Source organism: Pipistrellus kuhlii, unplaced genomic scaffold, assembly GCF_014108245.1.
Source record: "Pipistrellus kuhlii isolate mPipKuh1 unplaced genomic scaffold, mPipKuh1.p scaffold_m20_p_17, whole genome shotgun sequence".
In the NCBI taxonomy this organism is placed as follows: Eukaryota; Metazoa; Chordata; class Mammalia; order Chiroptera; family Vespertilionidae; genus Pipistrellus; species Pipistrellus kuhlii.
The window spans coordinates 7,271,124-7,282,423 of record NW_023425482.1 but is presented as its reverse complement, the minus strand read 5'-3'; the positions used below and the strand labels follow the sequence as shown (position 1 = coordinate 7,282,423).

Genomic DNA, 11,300 nt, shown 5'->3' with positions numbered 1-11,300 from the left:
TGAGCTACCCGGCCAGGGCAGGAGAGGTTTCTTCTGCTCATGGCTGTCCATGAGGCATTATCACCCCCACTGAGTGTGGTGAGAAGCGAAGCAAGAAAGACATGCAGTGGCCATCTCTCTTTCCCTGCCTCTCTCTTTCTTGTCGAAGTTCTTTAATAGTCTCCACTTAATTGGCTTCTCTGCTGTTAATAAATTGGCAGCACAAAGAGGGACCAAGAGTGTGCTCCCGAGCAGGCTCCTGTGCATCTGGGGGTGAGCCACGTTGGGGCTGCAGGTGGAGGAGCGGCATGAATAGCTCTGCTCTCAGGAACACAACTGCCCAGCAGCAGGAGACTCGCCTTTGGTGGGAGGTTGTGAGAAGTCCAGGTGAGCAGTGGCGAGACCTGCTGTATCTGGAAAAGTCAGGTTCGGGATGCTGCTGGGCCCCACCCAGGTGGTCGCAGGTATTCCCCATCTACCTGTGGCCCCACACAGCCTGGCTGCACGCCCTGCCCTGCCCTCCCTGGGGGGCCTGCAGGTTCCTCTCCGCCGCTCACTGGCCTCCAGGGTTTGGCGGGGGAGCCATCATGCCAGCCGCACGGCGCACATCACGGCTGCGCCGGGTGCTCTCAAGTGGCTCCGACATGGTGCGAACACACTCTTGTGTCTTTTTGCCATCTGCTGCTGTCATTAAAAAATTACATTTCCATCTGCTTTCACACTTTCGTCCCCTCCCAGCCTTCCCTCCCGGAAGCACATAGCACAGATCCCAAGTCTCACATCGGACATGGCTGGCCTCCTGGAACCTTGGAGCGTCTCTGGGACACACCAGGGTGAGGGGCGAGGGGCTTTGTCAGCTGTCAGAGCTTCTAACGTCCGTCCATCCATCCATCCATTTCCTCTTCAGTTGCCATTTACTGCAGCCCCCACTTCACTCCCCCCCTACCTCCCCCCCCCCCCCCCACACACTTTGGGGGGAACCGTTTTACAAGGCTTTTTATTGTTGGATTTAATCAGTATGTGCAGCTTTGGCATTAAAAATAAATGAAAAATAAGCTGCAGACGTTCGTAACCATCCCCCTCAGGGTGTATTAAAATGGAGGAACTGACTCAGGAAATAAGAATCAAAGAGCCCTGTTTTGAGGTCGAGATAAATTGTCTTTCTAGACCAGCCCCACAAAGGCCCCCCAGCCCCACCCGGACGGCACCCTGACCTTGAATGGTCAAGTTCACGTAGAATGACCCCATGGGTTGATGGCACCGGTGGGCCTGGTGGATCTTCTCAAGCACAGCCTTGCGAACACCAGCGTTATCGCCAACATCCTAGAGGGCCCTGTGAGAGAGCCAGGTCCGGTGTCCCGGGCAGCCTCAGGCTGGCCTCCCGCCTGGTCTTCTTCCCGTTGCCATGGGCACTAAAAGCCTGGATGAAGCAGTGATTAGCCATGGCAGGCTGCTGAGGGGACTGAGGCCTCTGAGCAGAGCCCAGGGAGATGTGGATGGAGCCAGGCCAGAGTGAGCACCCAGCCCCAGCCCCTAGGCCCAGCATCCCCCTGGGTTCCAGAGGGAAGAGGACTGGGGCCAAATGTCATGAGCAGAAGCTGTGAGCGTGCTTGCCTGGCCCGGCGCATGCTCCAAGGGAAAGTACTGTGGTAGCTGCCGGCCACGAAGTGAGGAGACACACGAAGCAGATTTGAACCCGATTAGGACCTGACAAAACCCAACTCCCGGCAGCCACTCAGCAGGACCAGGGCCCAGCCCGAGACCGGAGAGAGAGATCACTGCTTGTTGTTCTAAGCTACTGAGTGTGGAGGGTGGGGTGTCTCAGCCCATTGTGCGGCTATAACAGAATCCCGCAGGCTGGGTGGCTTATAAACTACAGAAATTGTTTCCAGTTCTGGAGGCTGGAAGTCCAAGGTCAAGGCACCAGCAGAGTTGGTGTGTGGTGAGGGCCCGCCTCCTGCTTCACAGTCGGCCATGTCTTCACATGTTTGTGGGGGATACACACTCAGTCTGTAGCAGGGGTGGGTTGCTCAGTACACAGCAAAACGCAAACTAATACACTATGCCCCAGTTTCATGAGTTACCTATACAGAGAGAGCTTAGAACAGTCCTGCATATAGCAAGCAATAGGAGGGCTAAACAAATAAAAATCCTGAGCACCTCGTGTGAGCTCTGGGAACTGGTGTGTGGGACTGCGTCCCTGACGCTGAAGCTTTATTTTCTAAGGGTCATGTGTGAGGGTGCCTAAGGCTTGAGTGTGGGCATATCAGCGCTAGGTCCTGAGCCCCAGCTGACGGGTCACTCCTTTCCTCTGATGACAGGCACATCAGTGATTATGAAACAACTAGTGGCCCTGTGCACGGATTCATGCACATCGAAAGGAAAATAATTAGCCGAAACCGGTGTGGCTCAGTGGATAGAGCGTCGGTCTGTGGACTGAAAGGTCCCGGGTTCGATTCTGGTCAAGGGCATGTACATTGGTTGCGGGCACATCCCCAGTAGCGGGTGTGCAAGAGGCAGTTGATCGATGATTCTCTCTCATCGATGTTTCTAACTCTCTATCCCTCTCTCTTCCTCTCTGTAAAATCAATAAAATATATTAAAAACAAAAAACAAAACAAAACAAAAAAAACCAGACTCACCCTTGCATTAAAAAAAAGAAAGAAAGAAAGGAAAATATTAGAAGAAATGTTTTAATATTGCTATTTGCCCTTTCTCCCTCAGTGCCTGGGAGCCAGGTGGATCTCCCCCCGCCTCCCATCCCACTGTGGTCCCACTCTCATCAGGCCCATTGGGTTGGCAGTGCCTCCCATTGCCAGTGCTGCATCATCAATGCCCACCATGTTCCATGCCGCCCCCTGTTGGTCAGTGCACATCATAATGAAAAGTCAAATTCCCTCCTACCAGCCCGGCTGAGGAGACAATTTGCATATTAGGCTTTTATCATATAGGATGGAAGGAGGTCCTGCCCCAGGAGAGGAGAGGGTGCTGTGGGAACCGTGGAACAGACTTTAATCTGCAGGGCCCGGTGGGAACAGTATCAGGTGGCAATGGACCTGGCTTTGCCAATGGACTGGGCGGGAAAAGGGAGCAAAGGCATTCCAGTGACAGAAACTGCCTGAATGGGTGGTGGACTGTGGTTCCACCACATTTCCCATCCCACGTACAGATGATGCATTGTAGAATTGTATACCTGAAACTTACGCAATTTTTAGTAACCAATATCACCCTAATAAATTCAATTAAAAATTAATAAATCATAAAAACAAAACCAAACATTTCCTCCCATCCTAGAGCTGTATTACCAAGATCCCACAGCTGGCAGGCACGGAGCTGGGACTCAAACAAGGTCTGTGTGACTTAGGCACCACGCCCAGGCCCAGCGGTCTGCAGTTCGTGGGACCCAAGACCGTCCAAAGGCTCATCACCAGCCAGACCTCTGTGACAACCGACTCTCTTAAACCCACCTCTGTGCCTGGTGTGCTCCATCTCCTCCGCCCAACCAAGAAGCAGGGCTTGCCATTCGTTACAGAGGATCTTTATTGATAATGCAAAAAAAAAAAAAAAAAATTATAAATCACATTTGGACTGCTTTGAGATCTGTAAAACAACTTGTAAAAAAATGTAGCCACTTCTTTGCAAGAAGTTCCTGTGTGTGTTGATCTCCTGGGCACCATCGGCATGGTCCAGGGTGCAGGGAGTGTGTGTGTCCAGAAGAAAGCCTCTCCCTGGCACCCTGAGGGCCACCGCCATGGCCCTGGGGTCAGCAAGGATGTGTAGGCATCAGAGGTCCGTCCACCGATGGGGCCAGGGAAACATCACTCTGCCAGCACGCAGGGCTGGTCGCTTGCTCATCTTGCCCCACGTCTCCTGGTCCAGTGCCGAAACCACGCTCCCATCCGGCGTACTCAGCACTTCTGTCCCAGGCGGCGACGCCCCCCTGGCGACACGTGGAACGAGGGATGGCCAGAGCCGGAGCCGGAGCCAACAGATCCAAGACCTGTGCTTCCTTCTCAGGCTTCAGGGTCTATTTCTCCATCCTCCGGACATGACCCCGTCTCTTCCAGCCAGACTAGGAGGCAAGAAGAGGATCAACATGTGGATGGATCCCCCACCGCCGTCAGGCCCCTCTCCCTGGGAGCTCTGGGGCCAGTGCCTGCGGGCTCCTTGCTTTGTATCACCTCCCTGAGATCCTCCCTTACATGGGCGGGGGTGCCAATGGATGTTGAGAGGGGATCCCAATGATGGTTGGTCTCACGGAGTCCCGTGCATCCTTACCCCACACTCAATGCTGAGCTCCCAGGGTCCCTGGCTAAGGTTCCTGGGATTGCGCGCGCGCGCGCACACACACACACACACACACACACACACACACACACACACCCAGTGCTGGGCAGTTCCAGAGGTACGGATTTGATGCTTAGAGAGTGGAGTCAGCAGGGCTGGGCTTCTCTCTGATTCCTCGTTGCCTGGGGAAGCCCCAGGGACTGGTATCTAATCACCCAGCGCCCACAGGCCTGCAGGAGGTGACACCTGGGTCTGGTGGGGTTTTTTTCTGCCCTAAATATCACATGTTGAGAATATCCACAACACACCACAGAAATCAGCCCTGGACCTTCCTCGTCTTTAATCTTCTACAATCTCTCAGAGGCACTATTTCTCCATTTTACTGAGGCTTGGGGAGGTGGAGCTTCCTGTTCTAGGTCACATGCTGACGAGTAGTAGAGCCAGGATCCAAACTCAGGGTTTTCTGACTCCACGCCTGTGCTCTTTCTCCCATGCTTCCCTTCTCTGAATGAGGAGTGCGGAGGGTCAGGTCTGAGCTCTGCCTTGGACTGCACGAATCTGCCTTAGGAACTGCTTAAGCTTAAAAGGAGCCTCTTCCCTGTGTTAGGAACCCCCCTGGGGGATCCAGGGCCTCCAGATGCTCACCCCACAGACCTTGTAGAGTAACTATGCGTCTCCGCTGCACTTGCAGGGCCCCAGGAGCAGGGAAGGTGGTTAGGATCCCATTACACAGATGGGGACACTGAGGCTCAGAGAGGGGAGGGAGTGAAATGGCAGAGCCAAGGACCGAGGCCTCCACTGCCTGCACTGAGCTCTTGGTTAGACATTGGAGCAGAAGCCCAGCTCTCCTGCATCGCTGCAAGCCCGTGGGTGGGTCACTCGCCCTCTCTGGACCTCAGCTTTCTCGTCTGTAAACTAGAGATACGGACGGTACTCACAGGCCTGAGGGTTGGATGAGAAGTAAGATTTGTGAAAAGCACTAGGCCCGGTGCCTGTCACTTGGGAAGGTGACATAGGAATGTGACCTATTACCGTCCTTCCTGAGCATGGCCCTGCCCTGGTAACAGACAGGCCTGGCCCAGAGTCCAACCTTTTTCTCTAGTCACTTGCCCGCCGACCACGCTGAGATCCAAACTCTACACATTCAGAAAAGTGTGCCTAAGATCCCCCACCGGATTTCCACGAGCTCCACATTAGCCTTGTCAGCCTGTGTCCCCTGTAAAGGCCAGGCAGGACTCACACCTCGGTGGCTGGTGGGCTGAATGGAGGGAGTCTAGACTAGGGGTCCACAGGCGAGTTCTATATCACACAGCCTGGGTCTGAATCCAACTCTGCCTCTTACCAGCTGTATGACAAGTGTCTCCACCTCTCTGAACCTCATCCATAAAATGGGGATGCAAACTAGACCTAATTCAGACTTACTATTAGGACTCAATTACTGCTATCAGAATCATTATTTATTATTATTATTTATTATTATTATTATTATTATTATTATTGTTAATTATTCACAACAGCAACCTCAGAACCTAGCACAGGTCTGGTTCAGTAAATCTGCTTGGTGAATAAATGAACAATCTGCCTGACCAGCCCCAACAGCATCCACAGAGGGGCACTTGGGGACACCAGTGCCGGCCTCTCCCTCTCACCCTCTCTCTGGGAACAGTTCCATCTTCTCTCCCCTCCCTGCAGTGAGCTACATCCGGAAGGCCCAGAAGAGATCAACCCCAGCCCTGCGCGGGCATATTTCCAAGCGTGTCCTGTCCAGCTGAACCTCTGCAGCCAGCAAGATGGAGCGCCGGTCGCCTGGCTAGCAGGGGAAGGCGCATCCATCAATTACCTTGGCGAGCCTGCCCAAGCCCATCCATCACTCGCTCAGCTGCCGGGAGGGATTGTCTGGCTAATTACTTAACATGCCACCTCATGCTGAGGCTGAGCCACCGTGAGGGGCCCGCGGTGGAGATCCGAGGGTACATTTTTTAATAAACCCAGGGAGGTGGGGACCTGAACTCAGACCCAGAGCACAGAATGGGGCCCCTTGAGCTGTCCCCAGCCGGACTCCCCGCCCCCTTCCCCAACCCGGCAGCGGGGCAGGGTGGCCTCACCTGTCCTCCTGGAGTCCCTCGGCAGCATCATGCCCGTAGGAGTCGGGGGGGTGATGATGATGTTGGGCACATCCAGGTGCTTGTCGTTCAGGACGGGGGCCTCGTCGTGGCTGCTGCTGCTGCTGACACACATTTTAAAGCCTGAGAGGGCGGCCGTGGAACACACACACACACACATGACAGAGAGACAAGCATCAGTGGCCGCTGGGGAACTGCCCGCCTCTGGCTGCCTGCCTGCTTCCCTCCCCTCGCCGTCACCATGAGTCCTGACAACTCTCAGGAAAAGGAGGGCATTGCTGTCCCCACTCCACAGATGAGAAAACTGAGGCTCAGGACAGTTACATGACACGCCCAACGGCCTTGCGTATCACGGAGAGGACAGTGAGTTGTACCTGCTTTGTTCACGAATGTAACGTCAGTGCCTAGAATGTGTCTGACACACAGCAAGGACTCAAAACATGACTCTGAACGGAAGAAAGCAACGGAGCCTGAATTGGAAGCCAGGCGTGAAGTCACCTCTCCCATTAATGATTTTCTAAAGGCGTTTGTGTAAGATCGATGTTGTTTCTTCCTCACCTGTTAGGCTGAATTCACCAGTGAAAGTTGGAATTTCCTTTGTGCAAAGACTTTGATTACAAATTTAGTTCTCTTCTTTCTTAAAATAAATTTTTATTGATTTCAGAAAGGAAGGAAGAGAGAGATAGAAACATCAATGATGAGAGAGACTCATTGATCGTACACCTTCTACATGCCCCATACGGGGTATCGAGCCCACAACCTCAGCATGTGCCCCGACAGGGAATCGAACCGTGACTTCCTGGTTCAAAGGTCGAAGCTCAACCACTGAGCCATGCTGGTTGGACACAAATTTAGTAGATGTGGGGCTCCTTAGTGTTTCTGTTTCCAACTGGAGTCAATTTTGGTAAAGCTGTGCTTTGCAAGGACTTGTCCATTTCTTCTAAGCCTTAGAATCTAAGCCTTGTCGGCAAACTCATTAGTCAACAGAGCCAAATATCAACAGTACAACGATTGAAATTTCTTTGGAGAGCCAAATTTTTTAAACTTAAACTTCTTCTAACGCCACTTCTTCAAAACAGGCTCGCCCAGGCCGTGGTATTTTGTGGAAGAGCCACACTCAAGGGGCCAAAGAGCCGCATGTGGCTTGCGAGCCACAGTTTGCCGACCCCAGTTCCAAGGTGTTAAATTCCTTGTCCCACCTCGCCCACAAATTAAGCACGGGTAAAGTGGCCAAGCTCAGTTACAGCCTCCACCTGACCCTGAAGCACCTTTCCGTTCGCACCACCAAACACCTTCCTCCACTCTTCCCACCGAGTCAACAGCATCACATCTGCCAGAAATCAGAGTGAGGGCCACAAGTCTTCCCTTTCCTCCTCGCCTCCAACCCCCAGCCAATTTAATCAACCTGCAAGCCTGCCGATGCCACCCCTCAATGTCTCCGCCACCCTTCTTTCTCCCTCCTGTGCACCTCACTAGTCCTTCCATCTCCTGGCTTCTCCCTCTTCAGTCTGCCCTCCAACAGCAGCCGGAAACTGCGGGTCTGACTATACCACACACCAACTTGGAACACTCGCTAGCTCTTGTCAATAGCTACAAGCAGCATTTCCAGAGTGTGTCCCCTGGAACACAGGCCTCCTGAGGCTCCCCTGGGAAGGGGTTTTGTGATCAAATGAGTTTGGGAATCCCACGTATTTGAATGTTGACCGAATCCCATCTACGCTATCCCTCTCTCAGAGAGAATTAAAGGCTGTGATACGTCCTGCAGTAAAGAAGCTGCTTCAATTGTGCTAACCCCTGGGCTTCCTGAACTTAAATATTAAATAACCGTAGAGTCTGTTAACATCTCACAGAAGCATGAGTCATAAAATACACTGTTGATCATAAATGCTGATCATTAATTAAAAGTCAGCCTCTAAGCCCGGTTTTGAGCCTTCACAATCCGGCCCAACCTACCTGCAGCCTCATTCCCTGCCACCTGCTCCCCCTTTCCAAACTGCTGCTCATAGTTTCCTAAACACACTGGCCTTTTCAGCCCCTCCCTGCCCTCGTCCAGGCTGATCCCCTGCCTGGAAAGCTCTTCTTCCTTTACCATGGTGATGAGCTCCTATTCATCCCTCAAAACCTGTCCCAATAGGCTCCTCTTTGGGGAACATGCCCCAGCAAACCCGTCTTTGGTCCATCCACACTCATTCACTCGTCAATCTTCCAGCACCGATGACAGCGTATTGAAATGATTAGTTCTTAATTCTGTCTCCCTTTACTGTGACCATCTGGAAGGTAACACTGTCTCACTTGAACCTGGCATAGTAACTGGGAAAGAACAGTAGGAGTGCTTTAAATTTACATTGAAACTCTTCTCTCTCTCTCTCTCTCTCTCTCTCTCTCTCTCTCTCTCTCTCTCTCTCTCGGCACTACTAAATTGGGTGTTAAAGTCCTTATTTCTAAGCTCTGCCACTTGGGTTTTCCCCAATCAGCCCTAGACTGGGACAGTATTAGCTCAATTATTTGGGGCCCTAGCCAACAGCAGGGCCCCAAATAATTGCGTCTCAGGCCAACCCCAGCACCATAGGGATGGTGCGCCTGAGGGACCCTATTGGGTCAGTGTGGTGGCTCTCAGGTATGTCCCTGAGAGGTGGAGTCAAAGGCCACTCCCCTTTAGTGTGGGATAAAGTTAGGATGAATTCTAATGAATACAATAAGACCTGAAGGGATTGGGGGGAGGGGGGGTAGGGGCTTCCAAGGGGAGGTCATAAAAGATGTTACAACTTCCTCCCTGTTCCCTGCTGGGGGAAGCCAGCTGCCATGTTTGAGGCAGGCAAGCAGCCTGTGAAGAAGCCCTGTGGTGAGCGACTGAGGCCTCCAGCCAACAGCCATGTGAAGGAGCCACCTAGGAAGCTGGTTCTCCAGCCCAGCCAAGCCCTCAGGTAAGACTGAGGCCAGGCCAACAGACTCCCTGAGCCTGAACCTCCCATCAAAGTCATTCCTGAATTCCCAACCCACAGAAACAGATACTGTTTAAGCCACTAAATGTGGGGGTAATTGGTTACACAGCAATAGATAACTTGGAACCCCAATCCTGTTTCCTTCTTGGGGAACCCCTGTGGCCCCCGAATCTACCAGGCTGCTTAGTTCTATGAGCCCCTCAGGAGCACCCAGCAAAGCCTCTGCCAACCTGAGCTAAAGCAGTGGTTTTCAAACCGCCCTTAAAGCAGCAGAGCCATTCTTCCTGCAATCTTACCCAGAAGCCCAGAATCCTATCTAATAAAACTAATATAAGAGTAATATGCAAATTGACCATCACTCCAAGATACAAGATGGCCGGCCCATGTGGTCAAAGATGGCTGCCCCCATGTGGACACAAGATGGCCACCACAAGATGGCCTGCAGGAGAGGGCAGTTGTGGGCGTTAGGGGTGACCAGGTCAGCTGGGAAGGGCAGTTGGGAGTGACCAGGCCTGCAGAGGAGGGCAATTGGGGGGTGGAGGGCAGGTCTGCAAGGGAGGGCAGTTGGGAGGGCCAGGCCTGCAGGGGAGGGCAGTTGGGCAGGGAGGGCAGTTGGGAGGGCCAGGCCTGCAGGGGAGGGCAGTTGGGCAGGGAGGGCAGTTGGGGGTGACCAGGCTGGTAAGGGAAGGCAGTTAGGGGTGATAAGGCCAGCAGGGAAGAGCAGTTAGGGGTGACTGGACCAGCAGGAGAGGGCAATTGGCCTGGCTTGCAAGGGAGGACAGTTAGGGGCAGACAGACCTTCAGAGGAGGGCAGTTAGGGGCAATCAGACCATCCGGGGAGCAGTTAGGCATTGATCAGGCTGACAGGGGAGTGGTTAGGGGGTGATCAGACTGGCAGGCAGAAGTGGTTGGGAGCCAGCAGACCTGGATTGTGAGAGGGACCCCAGATTGGAGAGGGTGCAGGCTGGGCTGAGGGACACCGCTCCCCTCCATGCACGAATTTTGTGCAGTAGGCCTCTAGTGTAAAATAAAAGGAAGTCACATAGAGGAGGCCCTCCCATTATCACTGGTAACAGTTGGCATTTACAGAGCATCGCCACATGTCAGACACAGAACCGAGAGCCTTCATGGATACTCAGAGGTGCAAAGTGCAAGCAGCCCCATCTCACAGATGTAGAGACTGAGGACCAGAGAGAGTAAAAGCTTACAGATTTCAACAGCATGTGGTGAAGCCAAGATCTGAACCCAAACCCAAGTCTGTCTGATTCTTCTCATAACCACAATCCTAATATATAAAAAGCCAGGGGCTGTCATGACCAAAACAACCAGATGGATGACCAAACAGCAGGCTGTATGGGGTGACAAGACCGGCAAGGGGGTTAGTGAGGAACGACCAAACAGTTGATCAGAAGGCTACATGGGGCAACCAGGCCAGGGTGTGTGTGTGTGGGGGGGGTTAGGGGCAAACAGGCCGGAAGAGGGGGGCAGTTGTGAGAAGGATCCTGGGGATCGGGCCTAAACCAGCAGTCAGACATCCCCCGGGGGGTCCCAGATTGGAGAGGGTGCAGGCTGGACTGAGAGGACTGCCCCCCCCCCCATGCCTGTGTATGAATTTTGTGCACCAGGTTTCTAGTTCTATATAAAGGAGCTGGAAAACTTTATGAAAAGGGACAGACAGTAAATATTTTTTACTTTGGGGGCTATACAGTCTCTGTCACAACTACGCAATTTTGCCACTGTATCTGGAAAGCAGCCACCGACAGCATGTACATGAATGGGTGTGGCTGTGTTCCAATAAAACTTTATTTACAAAAAAAGGACAGCAGGCCTGATTTCTGTGGTTTGCCAATCCAGCTCTTTACTCTAACATCCCAGGGGACTTTGGAACAGGGACCTGCATGGTGTCCTATCTAGCAATAACAGGACCTCAAAAACCCGAGGCTCTTAAATGCCAAAAACACAAATAAAA

General features: G+C 52.8%; 1 protein-coding gene across 1 annotated transcript in view; it reads right to left on the bottom strand.

The window, feature by feature from the left end:
- Positions 1-3,501: 3,501 nt before the first annotated feature.
- Positions 3,502-11,300, bottom strand: part of CUNH16orf74 (chromosome unknown C16orf74 homolog) — a 33,724-nt gene continuing 25,925 nt past the window's right edge. The window contains exons 3-4 of the mRNA XM_045582630.1: positions 6,372-6,512; positions 3,502-4,051 (exon numbers count right to left, since the gene is read on the bottom strand). Of these exons, the coding sequence (XP_045438586.1) occupies positions 3,993-4,051; positions 6,372-6,512 (200 nt within the window). The 3' untranslated portion in view covers positions 3,502-3,992. The remainder of the gene's footprint in view (positions 4,052-6,371; positions 6,513-11,300) is intronic.